The sequence below is a fragment of the Acomys russatus genome, chromosome 14 (genome assembly GCF_903995435.1).
Source record: "Acomys russatus chromosome 14, mAcoRus1.1, whole genome shotgun sequence".
Lineage (NCBI taxonomy): Eukaryota > Metazoa > Chordata > Mammalia > Rodentia > Muridae > Acomys > Acomys russatus.
In genome coordinates, this window is record NC_067150.1 from 55168899 (window position 1) to 55184902 (window position 16004).

At 51.2% G+C, this 16004-nt stretch overlaps 1 protein-coding gene across 1 annotated transcript in view; it reads right to left on the minus strand.

Annotated features, from left to right (window-relative positions):
- Window positions 1-362: 362 nt before the first annotated feature.
- Smad6 (SMAD family member 6) overlaps window positions 363-16004 on the minus strand; it is a 72042-nt gene continuing 56400 nt past the window's right edge. The window contains 2 exon segments of the mRNA XM_051156635.1: window positions 363-915; window positions 918-1036. Of these exon segments, the coding sequence (XP_051012592.1) occupies window positions 502-915; window positions 918-1036 (533 nt within the window). The 3' untranslated portion in view covers window positions 363-501.

The window sequence follows — 16004 nt, forward strand, 5'->3', positions numbered from 1 at the left end:
ATGGCTCCAAAGTCCACTGAGCTCCTGAAGGTTCCTCTTTGTAAGAAAGACAGCTTTAAGAAAAAAAAAAAGCTATAATGCAAACACTTTATTATCAAGAGTGACTGGTATTAGTTTTTTTTTTTTTTTTTTGTCTGGGCATTAATATTTTTAAAAAACCATACACCAAACCCAGGCTTTCCACCTAGTTCTGCTGTATAATTCTCTTTAAAAAAGGAAAGAGGGAAAGGGAGAAAAAATATATCTGTATTGAAAGAATTACAAGCCAAAGTGCGTCTTGTTTCTCCATATACACACATTGCACCATATATAAATAATTACGTTGTAAAAATGACTCCATAATTACAAGTATAATATATATTTCCATATAATATATAAAACTTTATATTAAATCTAGGTAGATGATATCTGGGGGGAAGGCGAGGTTGTCCCTGGGGTGGCGTCTCTAGGCGCTGACCCCCGGAGGTTGGGGGATGCTGCGGCGCTCTGGCAGCCGCGATGCTATCTGTGGTTGTTGAGGAGAATCTCCAGCCAACAGGGGCAAGAGGTGATGAATTGTCGCGAGTAGCAGGGTCCCCAGCCCTTGGCGAAGCTAATGCGCACGCTGTGTGGGTCGTAGGGGCCATGGGCAGCATCCGCATGCTGCAGCAGCCCTGAGCGCTCAAAGTCAAACACCTTGATGGAGTAGCCCGGTGGCACCTTGCGCACGACCAAGGCGCGGCCTCCAGGCGCATCCAGAGTCGGGGAGTTGACGAAGATGGGGTGCTCGCCCCGGTTGTAGGCCCACACACCGTCAGGCTCCTTGCTGAGCAGGATGCCGAAGCCAATCTTGCTGCGCGTGCGCCGCACCGACTCGCTGCGCTGATCCAGGTTGAGCTGGCCCAGGCAGAAGCCGCTGCCCTGAGGTAGGTCGTATAGAAGATGCTGACAGCCTGGTCGTACACCGCATAGAGGCGGCCCACGCGTGTCCGGTGCTCCCAGTACGCCACGCTGCACCAGTGGCTCGGCTTGGTGGCATCCGGAGACATGCTGGCATCTGCGGGGCAAGCACAGGAAATGGCAAAGTTATTGGAGAGGTGGAAGGGAGGGGAGGCTGGGCAAGGTTTTCCAAGGTCAACCAGTACTTGTGCAAGGCCGCCAAATAATTTAGTACACAGTAGGGATGTCTCTCTCTCTCTCAAAAGAAAAAAAAATCACGTGTGTGTGTGTGTGTGTGTATGTGTGTGTTGCGTGTATGTGCACTGAGGATCAAACTCAGGTCTTCAAGCTTGACAGCAAGCACCTTTACATCTCACCCCGCCCCATATAAGTTGATGAACCTACAGTGTGCAAACCCGGGTGCCTACTGTGTCCTAGACCCCGGGATACACAGATGTGAACTACATCCAGCTCCTGCCCACTATAACTTTACATCTAGGAGAGATAAACACACACAAAAAACAAAAACAACACACACACACACACACACACACACACACACACACACAAAAGAACCTACAATCTACCAAGCAAGTGTAGCGATCTTATAAAACCTTGGCTTCTGTGCACCATGGCCTGCCCAAGGCTCCACAGAAGCCAAACCAGGATATGATGTGGACACTCCTTAATCCAAGACTTCACCCCGACAGAGTTCTTCAAGGGTCCTCCAGCATAGGACAGGTTAAGGTAGGGATCTCCTAAAGTAAGGCGTAGTTTCACACTTTTGCTGGCTTTTGGTAAATAAGGCTATCTGACATGGTGGCATTCACTTGCTGTCCTACGTACTCAGGAGGCAGAAGATGCAGGCTGGTTTAAACCAGCCTGGGCAATAAAGAATGTTGCAGCTGACCCTCCCTGCCTCAGTCTTCCTATGCTTCTTATCAAGCTGTCTTTGTGGATACCCGAGGCCTGCAACCACCGGCAATCAGCAGCATCACTTGGCGGTTGCTTTGCTCTCCAAAGGATGTGGCTGTCCGGTTCTGAGATGTGTCCTGCTCCTCTGGGCCTCAGTTTCCCCACTGGACGGCAAAGCAGCGACTTGCACTTTGTCCTGTTGGCCCTTGCAACACTGCCCCCACTCAATTCTGGGGGTTTTCACATATGTAGGGACCCGATATAGACAGGCCTCACTTGGTTGGATACAGGCAGTCCCACACTCCTTGCTCTTGGGTAGGCCCCGCTTTATGGATGCCGAAGCCTTTGGCATCCTCTCTTTGCTCTGAGCTCACAGCTCTGAGAGGCAAGTGGGCACCATGACTACCTACCGAGGTGACATGACCTGTCACGCCCACTTCTGCTGGGCCATCTGAACAATGAACCAAGCGCCCATCCAGTCCTTCCCAGGGGAACTGACCAACAACCAACCTAAACCCAGGTGGCAATCATTACTGGGCCCATGAGGCCGGCTCTGCAGCTTCCACTGAAGTCCTAAGTCTCAGCCCTGGCCCTGAGACACTTTTCCACACAGAGAAGGCTATCTGGCCCCTAGTAAGAAACTGCCCAAGGACCCTATGAACAGGCCTTTTGCCATTTGTCACTCAGGAGCCAGCTGCAGGTTCCTCAGTCAAATCTTCACACCAGCTGAAAGTTTGCTAAAAGTGAGGAGAGGAGTCAAGGAGACCCTGGCTATCTAAACGCCCTTGGCTCAAGCCCACGGCAGGAGCCCAGGATCGACAAGATCCTGAACTCCATCCTGCAGAGCCACTCTTCCTCTCTGTGCCCATCTGTCTGGCACAGGCCTGGAAAACTCCAGGGCCAGTAAAATTCCCATGCCCACTGGCCATGAGCTTCCGGTACTGATCACAGCCAGCAAGACTTCCACTAGTGAGCCAGTCCACGTGAGGTCAGGAAGCTGGCTGCAGGAGCCTGGGGATGCTAGGAGAAGAGCCAGGCTGGGTACCAGGCATCACTGGGCACCTCCTATGAGCTAGGCACTGCCTTCATAGGTAAGGAAACTGGATCCCAGGCTGCGCACCTCAAAATTCTGGAGCCAGCCTCACTGGGAGGGGCACGGCTTTGTGTGGACGGTGCCAGTGATGAAATACAGGGTAGCCCTGCACACGCCAAGCAAGAACTCTCCCGCTGAGCTACACCCAGGCCCCAAGACAGCCACGCTAGAGGGCGCTCTTCTCTATCCACTAGGCCAGTGGTTCTCAACCTTCCTAATGCTGCGACCCTTTAACACAGCTCCTCATGTTGTGGTGACCCCCCCCCCAAACTTTCGTTGCTTATTCATAACTGTAATTTTGCTACTGTTATGAATCATAACACTTTGGAGATAGAGTGGTTACCAAGGGGGCGGCGACCCACAGGTTGAGAACTGCTACTCTCTAGGCAGACTGTCAGGCAGCCTGAACTCTAAAACTGCTCACTGAGCCAGTCACTTCCCTTCTCTAAGCCTCAGTTTCCCTATCTGTAACGGCAACTGCTCTAAGGGCTGGTGAGTCTTGTAGTGACTTACTTCACTCTCTCACTGAGGAAAGGGAATACCGGCTACAAAATAGCATGCTGTTCAGGTCAAAGTTGCAGCTTCTAAGTCAAGGCATAAGCCTAGAAGCCTGGGGTGGGGGCTGGGGGCATTTTCTCCTTGCCAGCTTCTAGAAGGCTTTGCCCACTCAAGTCCAGCTAGGTCTTACTGTTTCTCTCGGCTCCCTGTCTGATCCCTAGCCTGGCCACAGGATCCTTCACAGGGATGGTCCCTTATGATTGAGATGACCAGCTCTAGCTGTCAGGCTCTGGGTGCTGGACCCATCTCCACCTGCTGTAACAATGAAGCCGACTGGCTTCCAACTTCCAGACGGTAGCCAGCCTGATGCCCTGTAAGGTCCTCTTTGACTCTCCTCTTGGGCTGCTTAACTACAACATCCTCTCTGGGCCTGGACCAGTGGTTGCTGTGGATCAGTGACTCTGGGGATGGTCTACTCCCCACTCAGGAACAGAGGCATCTCAGTCCCCTCTGGGTCCTCCCCCATGGTGGAAGATATCCCCAGGATGCTGTGAACACACTAAAGAGAGGAAGGACACATCTTAAGTGTCCTAGTACTTTGTATACAGGGAGCCTGCTCTGAAGGTGGGCTCAGCCTTAGGTCTCAGGGCAGTGGAGGGGTGGTGGGTAAGGTGGGCAGGGATACCAAGGTGTGTGTGTGTGTGTGTGTGTGTGTGTGTGTGTGTGTGTGTGTTTGGGAGGGGGTAACCCTTAGGCATGCTAGGTAAGAGATCTACCACTGAGCTACACTTCAAGCCCAAGCCACACTTTAAAATGAGAGTGGGCTGGGTAGCAATGGCACAGAGCTATCTCTGCTTTTACTTTGTCTTATGGGTGCTTTTTTCCCCTCCCCACCATGAACTAAGGAAAACTTGGTCTAGAGAGAGCCTGTAGGTTCCATGAATGCAATTTGGTGGCCTTATACCTGGGAAGTGGCATCCCGGGTTGGCGGGTGGTGCAGAGTGACTCTCCTGAGGACACCAAACTGAGAGTGGCAAAGCTGGGGCGAGGACTTTAAATCCTTGAAAGGGTCAAACACTTTGAGCCTCATAGGGCAAAGGCTGCAGCCACTCAACTGGCAAGCTGCTCTGAGGACCAAGGACCGGAGCCTCACTTCTCCCCCTTTGTAAGAGTCTTATCAGTCAGTGAAGGCTTTGCTCACAGGAGGCCACTGCAGACTTGCTAGAAACTCAAACAGTAAGTCAAGCAGGTGCAGAAAGAGACAGCTATCTTGCCCACTGGCTCCAGGCCTGTGGGAACAAGCCAGGCAAGGGGACTCAAGCTTAGAGGGTGCTTCAAGAGGGCAGCGGGTGGGTGGGAAAGCCCTTTTCGCACTCTGAAGCACCTCAGCTAGTTCCTGGCCTGGCACCTGTGGTGACCAACCTGCCCTGTAGGGAGAGGAACGGAGCGAACACTGAAGGCCTAAAATGAACCCAGCTGTGCCTCCATGCTCACTCTTACAATCTCCGAGAACTCAGTTTTGTGGAGACACATCTGCCATAAGCTGTTGTGCCTCCTTGATAGTGAGCGGGCAGGCTGCACCCATGGGGCCACATGGCTTGGCTCTGCTCTGCTCATCAGGGAGAGTGTCTTGTAGAAAGAGCCTTTTCTCTTTGGGGTTCTAATGCTCTCTCTTGCCTGTCATCTCCCACAGCCACCAGCCTAATTAGGAACCATCTCTTTAATTGCAAATAAATACTGGGGGAGTCAGACCAGAGCAACATCAAAGGTGACCGAGGTCTGACCGAAACTCCAGATCAACCCCACTTCCCCCCTCTGAATCCCTTGGCCTGCTCAGGGCCTGGCCTAGTTCCCAGCCAGCTATGGGTCCCGCTGGGAGGGGTGGGTGGGAGGAGGAGAAACTGCCAGGAGCCCTGCCTTCTAGCCAGGATCAGTTAACCTCCTCCTTTCTCAGCCTCTGTCCTCCAATCTGAGTAACAAGGAAGCCTCTTTAATGTGCAGCAGCTCTAAGCTTCTATTCCCAGCAAACCCTAGTCTTCCCCCTGCCCTGGGAGTCCTGCTCAGGCGTATTCCAACAGGGCATGGTGTAGCCCTCTCAGGGACATCCATTCAGCAATGAAAGGAATCAACTCCACAGACACACAGTAGTATGGACCACCCTCAAGTGCACCTGCTTGGTGAAGGAAGGCACACAGAAAACCTGCTGAAGGCCAGAGGCAGGCAGAACAGCTGACAGGAAGTCTAAGAGGAAAGTGGGGCAGTCGCTCCCAATGAGGAACATTTGCCTACATGTTCAAGGACCCAGGTCCCAGCCTTTTTTTTTTTTTTTTTGGTTTTTTTCGAGACAGGGTTTCTCTGTGTAGCCTTGGCCATCCTGGACTCACTTTGTAGACCAGGCTGGCCTCGAACTCACAGCGATCCGCCTGCCTCTGCCTCCCGAGTGCTGGGATTAAAGGCATGCGCCACCACGCCCGGCCAGGTCCCAGCCTTTAACACTGCAATAAATAAATAAAAATAAAAGAGAAAGAAAAAAAAAAAAAAGTAATCAGGACGGCAGACAACCCAGGGAGTGGGGTGATTAGAAGGGGCTGACAGAACTGCCGAGGCATAAACAATTGGAACTGGGGTGAGAGTCATCATCAGCCAAGCACTAGGCTAAGCAGGTTTAGTTATGACACCTATGGTGGTCTCGGAAGGTCCCCAGGTAACCCATGGGACAGCCCCCTGTTGTCTCCCAGAGACGCCCACATTCCTGCCACCAGAGGGTGGTGGCTGCCTGCTCAAAGCACTAGGCAGCAGCCCCAACAAAGGCAGTCTCCCTTGCACAGCAGGGCCCAGCCACAGGCTGGCATGCCTTCCCAGACCTCTCTGCCCAGCCAGAACATGTAATTTGTGGTGTGTGTGTGTGTGTGTGTGTGTGTGTGTGTGTGTGTGTGTGTGTGTATGTGTTGGGAAGGGGGGTTGTGCTGGACCTCAAAGTGCCTGGCTGGGATCTGGAGGAGGCGGGGAGGGTTGAAATCCCAAGAAATGCCTTTAGCTTCTTCGAATCGGCAATTAAGGGCAGGAGTGCATTCCTGTGTGCTCCCCCCACAGGACCCAGCTAAAGCCAGAGCTACAGCGAAACGTCTTTCAAGCCCTCCCGTCATCTTTTGACTACAATGCCCAGGGTGGGCCATCCCAAGAGGGAGCCAAAACATGCCCCAGTTAGATGGAAAGACAGCACTCTCAGGATGCCCACCATATTCTTAATCTTTGCTGGACATCACATCCATCTGAGTTACCCCACCTTCTCTGCCGTCAATCAATCGTCAACCAGTCAATCAAAAGACTGTTCAGCAGTAAGCTTCAGACAAAAACCAACAAATTCAATTCTTGCGGAGCGCTGAGAAGACAGACCAGCTCCCCCCAAACTGAAAGGTGAAGCAACTAGCTCAGGGTCACACAGCAAGTTGGCGGCAGAACTGGAAATAAGCCTAGGGCTTCCTCTCAGCCCTTTGCATGGGGTGTCCCGCCCTCCTGGAAAACTACTTTCTTCTGTCCTGTGTCATGCCTGTGGCTTCGAGTTCCCTTCATCCAACCGGCAGCTTTTCATCTGTGGCTCCGGGCCTGGGAGCAATTACGCAGGCCCTGCATCTGGTTAACCTAACACCCCTTTTAAAGCCTTGTTTGCCCATTAGATAAGTAGTTTTTGTTATCAAACTTAGGGGAAGAAACGAGTTCCCAATGAACTCTCCTTTGTCTTTTGGAGCCGCAGAAATGGCTTCAGGTTTTGCAGCCAGTTCAGCAAGCAGCATTCATTAACGGCCCTGCTTTCCTCGCAGGGGAGGGAGGGCCCGTCCTTGCCCCTGCCTGCTGTGGCAAAGCAGGGAAAGAATGTGCACAGGGCCACGTTAATGGTCAGCAGCTTAGAGCCAGCCGAGCCTCTGCTGAACGAGGTCCAGGAGCCGGCCCAGCTGACAGGAGTTTCCTCCTCCTAGCTCCCACCCACCTCCCCAGCCCCCACCTCAGAGCCAGCACCTCTGGCTCCCAGAGGAAGCCCAGCTTCCAAGAGGAAGTTCCTAATCGGTCATTACATCACAAGCTAGCTGGCCACCGCTGCTGCCTGCCTGCACAGGGCCCACCGCAGGGGCTCTTTTTAGCTGTGAGTCTCCAGTCTGGGGCCAGTGCTATCCGCCCTCCCCAGATGGCCACTCTGGTTACTCTGATGGCAGCGGTGTGATGGGTACGGAAAGGCAGAGTGCCAGCAAGGGGAGAGGAGCCCAGGAACACGCAGTCCATGTGACTAATGTATGAGGGGCTTAACTTGAGGTCCAAAGTGACTTGCCAAGGCCACAGTAGAAATGAACAACGGAGCTAGGACTAGTGTGGTGTCCGCGCTCTATGGGGGCTGGGTTTTAAGCACAGGATCAGGAGCCCTGTATGCGAACACCAGCCCTGCCACTCGCCAGCAATCGGAACCATCCCTACAGAAAATATTCTAAAGAGATACACGTGTGCCCCTCCCTTTGGCTACCAGACAATTGTCCCCAAGGAATTGGAATTTCCCCAGGAATCTCATGCTGGGAGCAGGAAAAGGCTGAAGGCTGGTGTCAGCAAGAGGGGGAACAGAGATTTCACACAGTTTTGACAAGTTGTCAGACCACCCTGCAGGAGGGACTGGATCCTGGATGAAGATGGATCAGTGATGGCAGGCCCAACCCTTGGACCAGGACCGCTTGGCCATGCATACCTCTTCCTATCTATTTAAATGTGAACCTCATGTCAGTACCCTAAAGATGGCCTTGGGGGCACTGTCGCTGGACCCATTGGCTTGCTCCTCTTCCCGCTGTGGCCACACTGAATAAATTGCCTTTCTTTGCTTGTTGCTACTCCTTGTCTCTTTAGCTGGCTTATTGAGGATGGATAGCGGAGCCCAGCTTGTACCCTAAAACACCAGCAACACTGTTGCAGGCACTTTTTGCTCCCCTGGGCCCCAGTGTCCTAAACTGTAAAATAGGGGTGCACTCGGTGGTTACTTCCTAGGGCACTGGGGTCAACTGCAATTGCATCAGACGATGCCTGTCTGCAAATGAGAAACCTGGAAGTGAACAGGAATTACCATCCCCTGTTAGTAGATCTCAAAATCTAAGCTATGCAAATTTTTAACATCAATTTTACAATGCATAGATCACAAAGCTACTCATGTTGGGTAATGACCACGGCCAAGATAAGGTGTGCTAATGGAAAGAAGACTCAAGAAGAAAATAACAACAACAACAACAACTCAGTCATCACTAGAGAAAGCCTTTATGAATGCCAAGTAGAATGAAACAGGCTAAGTACACTCAGTGGACAAACTGCTAAACTTGCCAGTTCCTCTTGTGCTTTGGGGTGTTGTGTGTGTGTGTGTATGTGAACATGTGTGAGGAGGCCAGAGGTCAAACTCAGGTGCTGTCCCTCGGGAGCCATCCCTATTATTATTATTATTATTATTATTATTATTATCTATTAATTTATTTATTTTTGGAGACAGGATCTCACACTGAACCTGAGGCTTGCCAATCAGGCTAGACTAGCTGACCCCAGGGATCCTGTCTCTGCCTCCCCTGCACTGGGATTACAGGTATGAGCCACCCTGACCAGCTTTGATGTGGGTGCTGGTATGGTATAGGAACTCGGGTCCTAACGCCTGGGCAACAGGTACTTTCCCAACTGAGCCATCTCCCCAGTCCCAGCCCTCCTACTTTATGATGAAAAAGCCATGTCAACCTAAGAAGGCTGTGTGTCCAAAGTCAGCAGCCAGGAAGTTGCAAGATTACAATCTCATCTCCTGTCTATCTAGGCTTAGAGATGGGGGGCTCTTGCTCTTACTCCCATGTGTGCTGCCAACCCCAGCGGCAGCACGGATAACATCGCAGGCACCATGCCCAAACTTCTAGCTCTGCTGGCTCTAAGATGTTTTGCCGGGTTGAGCAAAGATAGGATGTTAAAAGGGGTCCTCTAGCCTGGGATGTAGCTTAGTGGTATAGAGTGCTTGCACGCTGACCACCTTTCTGGGAGCCTAGAAAGGCTTCTGAATGCAGCCTCTGCGCACTATATAGGGGGCCCAGTGCTGCGCTGAAGAAAATACATGTCCCTTTTGTTTCTCCCTCACGTCCAAAGGCTCCACGCACAAATCCAAACCACAGTACGGAGTGTTTTTAGATGGGCCACAACAGTGGGTGCCGCCCAAGGGAGAGGGCTGTCATCCAGCCTACATCTCATGGCCATGAGCTCTAGCATCCCATTCTCAGGGCAGGCCCTAAGTTGAATCTCCTTGACAATTACAGATGAAGGGATTGTGCCACCCCCTCCCCTCCCCCCCCCCCGCCCACCCCCGAGTGACCTTCCCTGCTGAGACCTTCCTGCAGCTCATCAGTATGGTGGTCTGGGATATCCTTAGAAGTGACATCCAGGAAGGTGCTGGATCCCTCAGGAGTGTGGTGACCAGCTTCTGAGAGGCCCAGCAGACCTGTAGAAAGGCCTTCATGTCAGCCACTGTGCTGTCACCTTGGTTGCTCAGCCTCTGGTCTCTGGTGGAACAGAGTGGCAGCCCAGGCTGTGTTGGGTAAGGGTTCCCTCTCCTGCAGTATTTAAAGAGATTCTGATCCAGAACAAGCTTCCTCCAGGTCTGATTGCTCCCTGCAGGGCAGTCTTCCCAGGAGCCCCAAGACTCAACAGCAGCGGGCAGAGGGATCAGTCAGAGGGCCCACATCCATCAATCATGCCTTCCATTACAGCATCCCAGTCTTCTCCTGCCAGAGACAACCTGCCACCCAAGGAGTCTCTCCCTGGGCCCCAGCGTTGACAGCACACTGTCAGCCACTCCAAGGAGCTACAGGGAGAGCAATGGGTGTAGGAGCCAGGCAATTGGGGGTGGGCAGATGGGGCCAGAGACAGAGTGAAACCCAACAACTTCAGGGTAAGAAAAGACCACCAAGGCCCAGGGTGAACTGGGCAGGGCTGAAAAAAAAAGTGTGTGGTAGAGGGAGGGGCATGGGGCAGGAAGGAAGAAAGGAAGGTGGGGGGGGGAGAGAGAGAGAGAGAGAGAGAGAGAGAGAGAGAGAGAGAGAGAGAGAGAATAAACATGAGAATGGAATCCACCAGGTCTCTGCACAGAAGGCTCTGACCTTTGCTCCCATTCCAAGACTTCTTTTGTTTTAAGTCAGATGCTGAATCTCTAGGGACAACGTAGGGTGGGAAAAGCTCACTTTTCCTACTGCCCCGTAGAGTCTGGTTAAGAATGGGAAGCTGGCTGGGTGTGGTGGCGCACGTCTTTAATCCCAGCACTCGGAAGGCAGAGGCAGGCATTTGCTGTGAGTTCGAGGCTGGCCTGGTCTATAAACTGAGTCCAGGACAGCCAAGACTACACAGAGAAATTCTGTCTCAAAAAACAAAAAAACAAAAAACAAAACAAAACAAAAACAAAAAACAAAAAAGGGAAGCTGGGGCTGGAGAGATAGCTCAGAGGTTAAGGGCACTGACTGCTCTTCCAAAGGTCTTGAGTTCAATTCCCAGCAACCACATGGTGGCTCACAACCATCTATAATGTGATCGGATGCCCTCTTCTGGCCTGCAGGTGTACATGAAGACAGAGTACTGTATACATAATAATGATAAATAAATAAATCTTTAAAAAAAAAATGAATAGGAAGCTGAGCCGGGCCAGGTTAATCCAGTGCTCAGGGAGGTATAGGCAGGAGGATCTCTGTGAGTTCAAGGCCAGCCTGGTCTACAAAGTGAGTCTAGGACAGCCAAGGCTACACAGAGAACCCCTATCTCAAAAAAACCACAAACCAAAAAATAAAAAATTAAAATTAAAAAAATTAAGAAAAAAGGAAGCTGAGGATCTCCTTCTCCAGAAAAAGGCAGTTGCTCTTCAGGGCATGCACTGTCCACAAGGGGTCTGCTGGACGCTGGAGTCCCACATAAATCAGGATGTTGACTGGTCCATCAGGCTAGGCCTGAGTGATCAGCTCAGACCTTTTTTTTTTTTTTTTTTTTAAAGACAGAGTTTCCTATAACCCAGGCTGGTCTTCCTTTGTAGCCCAGGATGACCTTGAACTTCTGATCCTCCTATCTCCACTTCTCTAGTGAACTTGAGACCAATTCAAACACCCTCTACCCTCTAGGGGTTCAGGTGGGGACAGATGGGGCACGTGGCAGTCAGCATTGTGCTCCAAGTTCCAACCCTTCAGGGGCTCCCCCAGAGAGAGAACTGGGGTTGTCTCCACTTCTTCTCATTTTTCAAAGCAGTCTAAGGTTTACTGGCACACGTCCTTCTGCCTCAGACTTATACTTAGACTCACAGTAAAATCCTCAAAAGCAAGTACCTAAAGCTTGGCCTCCGTCCCCTGCTGAAGCTCACAGACACCTCAGACCTCTGCTGGCTGCTTGGCTCTCTGCATTTTGAGCCCATCACTAAGTACACCCTCTGTCCATCCCATACCTTGGTCCATATGGCCCCAAGGCCACAGATGGTGAAAGGGGAAGATATGCCAATCTAAATACTGTGTTTCTTTGAGCCAGTGACTGCATTTCTGAGGGCCAAGGCCACCAGTAATGTAGGATGGGCAATGCAAAATAAAAATGCAGGGCCCTTTCTTCAAGATGATTATTTTTTGGGGGGAGGAGGGGGCGGGTGTTGAGACAGGGTTTCTCTGTGTGGTCCTTGGCTGACCTGGAACTCGCTCTTTAGACCAGGCTGGCCTCAAACTCAGAGATCCACCTGCCTGAAAATGATTAAAACTTTAAAGGTGAAGCAAACATTTAATTAAGCGTGGAAGCTTTCTAAGGGGGCATCGGAGGTGCGCTGAAATGGAACACGTGGATCAGCCCTGGGGAGAGTTGGCTTATTCCAGGGGACGGCCCATTCCTAGGCAGAGTGGGGCAAGGTGGAATCTGCCTGGAACCCCAGCGCTCGGAGGGCACAGGAGGAGGGCCTTCACTAAGGCTCACAGGCACAGACCTGGCAACGGAGCTTTGATTTCTCTGGGACGCGGCTTTGGGTGGCAGAGCTGATTTTCTTACTGGACATTATGTGTGACCTTATGTGTGAGTCCTTTGGGTGGCGTTGGGTGGTGGAGCTGATTTTCTTACTGGACAGTATGTGTGACATTATGTGTGAGTTCTTTGGGTGGCTTTGGGTGGCAGAGCTGATTTTCTTACTGGACATTATGTGTGACCTTACGTGTCCTTTGCACCCGTATCTTGGTTGTCGCTAAAAGTGAACTTTGTGAGAAAGGAGAAACACCTCCAAATGTAAGTACCAGAGGCAGAAAAAAAACGATTTCAAAATTCAAGATGGCTCAGTGAGTAAAGTCCACCAGTTTGATCCCCAGAATGCATGTACAAGCAGAAAGGGCACGTCCACTTTTATCGAGGTGGACAACTCCGAGAAGCTGTAGTGGTGCCCATACCCACGCACAACAAGCCAACAAGCCATTCTCTCATCAAAGCCTCCCCTTCATCTTTCATGAATGCTGGGCTCTGCACGGCTACTCACAGCCGCAGAGGGCATGTGCGCTAGGCAGGAAGAACGGGTACTTTTTATGAATAGGAAGCCTGGAGGGGCGCAGGCACCTGCCACGAAGGCCCCACCCACCCCACCCCAAGCCTGGCTAACACTGAGTGTGGACTCTGTCATCCCTACAGCCTTGCCTTCGGTCACTTCGGCTACATAGCCACTGTCCACACAGCCCAACTAATCTTTAATTTTAAGTTCAGTACATGCGTTTACTTACTTGTGCACATGTGTGGGCATGCGTGGGCCATGGTACACATATAAGAGTGAGAGGACAACCTGCAGAAATCGGTTCTCTTCTTCTACCATGTGGCTTCCAGACATTAAAACTCAGGTCGTCAGGCTTGGTGGGGGAGGCACCCTTACTGCCGAGCCATCTTACTGGCTTCAACCCTTCTAACTTAACACCCAGTACAACCCCAGAAGGTGAGGGGGGACTGAAGGAGGGGCACAAATGAGGAGTAGGGTACATATGTGTAGAAGAAACGGAGGCTCAGGGAAGTTGACTGCCCCACCCTCACCCCAAGTCCCATAGCCACTACAGTTCCAACTGGAGGCCAACACAGTCTCTCTCCCTAAGGTCATCCATGGATGTGATTTGTACCCCGCTCCCTCCACAAGACTGGTGCCTGCCAAGCCACCACCAGCTCTTCCTCTTCCCTCTCCACGGACACTAGTGGCCTGCAGGCTTCTGGCACCTACAGTCCAAGAGTCTAGGCCCCAGTCAGCCATCCACTGAAGAGGCCCCCATGTAATCCAACCCATAAATCACAGCCATTGTGTATTTCCTTCTTAGCCACAGGCAAAAGGGAACTTCTCCTTACCCTCTGCAGCTAACTAGCTACCCCTGGATTCTCTGAATATTTCCACCTCTGCCTGGGTGGAGGCCAGCTCTCAATTATTAATTAATCTGGGAGGTGTAGGTTGCATTCCTGGTCACCTAACCACTTCCTCCTTGGTTGGCAGCTCACAGGCTTCTGAGTGACATCAAACCTTTCATAACATCCCAGCCATGTCTTGTGGAAAGGGTGTTTAAAGCCAGAGCTAAATAAAGAAGACAGAGGAACACCCAAACACCCTGACATCGCCGGCGTGTTTGGAGAGGTGGGGGTTAATATAAAGGCCTCACACCTGGTCCTTCTCACTGGCCAGAACAATGACATCAAAAAACGTAAAGCCCTGCTGAAGATGCTGGTAGAGGGCTCAATCCCTAATGCTGCGCAAACCAGCAATGATAGGCAGCACACACCTGTAATCCCAGCACTTTGGACACAGAGGCAGAAGGCCCAGACGTTTAAGGTCACCTTTAGCTACACTGTTAGTTCAAAAGTAGCCTGGGCTATGCAACGCTTCTTAGTTCACTCAATCTCTTCACCTTTTACTCGAGGATTAAGGGACATTAGAGACAGGGCAGAAAGGTGGATGCAGAGGCAAAAAACTGCACCACTGTGTGACCCATACCCCTGTTCACTGTAAAAGAAAACCATGTCTAGGCCAGGAATGGTAGTGCACACTTTTAATTCCAGCACTCAGGAGGCAAAGGCAGGTGGATGTCCGTGAGTTCAAGGCCAGCCTGGTCTACATAGTGAGTTCCATGAAAGTTAGGGATACACAGTGAGACCCTGTTTAAAAAAAATGGGGAAGGTGGGTGGCATAGGGGAGGGGGAGACCAGGTAACCAGCTTTGGTATGAAATCTGAACCAATGAGGGTAAAATCCAATTGGGAGGTCAGGTGCACAAACCTAGGGCCACACAGTGTCTCTAGTTCCTAATCACTAGAGACCTCTTCCACTCCAGTAAGCTACATGTTCAAATGGGCACTCTGTGCCAACAGGAGAGGGGAGTGGTTGCTGCTAGCCGGATGTTATCAAAATTAGGCCAGAATCCAGGTCCCAGATCCTCAGGAGACAGAGGCAGGACAGGGAGACTGCCTGTTAGAGAGAAACCTCACAGACACAATACATAGGGTCACTGGTGACAGTAATTTGCTGCTGTTGGTAACTGCAATGGAGGCTTGCGGCCATAGTCCTCCTGTAGGCCCCATCCACAGCGGTGCCCTGATCTCGGAGACGGTCAGTCAGTGGGCACCACAGATTCGGCACTTTGGGGGCGGGGGATAGTGTAGAGAAGGTTTCTGTACCCCTCGTTTCACCTACTGCATGCCTTATGTATAGGGGAGTGAGCCTAGAACCCCCAAGTGCTCTCTACCACTGAGCTGTATCCTCAGACCTCCTTTTCGTGTTTATTTTGAGACAAATTCTTTCTCTTGTTTGTTTGTATTTTGAGACAAGGTTTCTCTGTGTAGCCTTGGCTGTCCTGGACTCACTTTGTAGACCAGGCTGGCCTCAAACTCACAGAGATCCGCCTGCCTCTGCCTCCCGAGTGCTGGGATTAAAGGAGTGCGCCATCACCGCCTGGACGACAGGTTCTCTCTTAAGTAGCCCAGGCTGACCTGAATTTGTGATCCTCCTGCCTCAACCTCCAGAGCAGCTGGGAAGTAAAGGCCTATGTCCCTACACCCAGCTCATAACTGAACTTTCTGTAACTCACGACTTTTGTCTTCCCTTCCCCCTAAGCACTTAGGCTTCTGGATATAAAGTACACATTTTGCCAAGATAAATTATTACGCATATATGATAAGGCATCTGTAATTAGGACCCATAAATCTGGGCTTTGTAGTAATTCTGAAAGTAGCAGGGTCGAGGTTGAGAAGAAGTTTTGATAAACAAATGCAAAATGTAAATACGATTTAGGACAACTGTTTATCTTACTAGCACTGTATAAACAGTGCAGTGCAGTTACAGGATGCGCTCATCTGCCCATTACGCAGTTCTTGAGGGATCTCTCCCAGGAAACATTTGAAGCCAGCAGCAGTCTAGGACGGTTGAAAAAAAAAAAACACACACACACACAAAACCTGGGTTCTTAGCGTCTTTTTCCTGCCACCCCTCCCCTTGACATCCTGAGCTGGTAAAGAGCTTCCCCGAGTTACCAGATTTCTGTATTTGGAAAAGAATCCACTGGGATGGCTAAACTTCC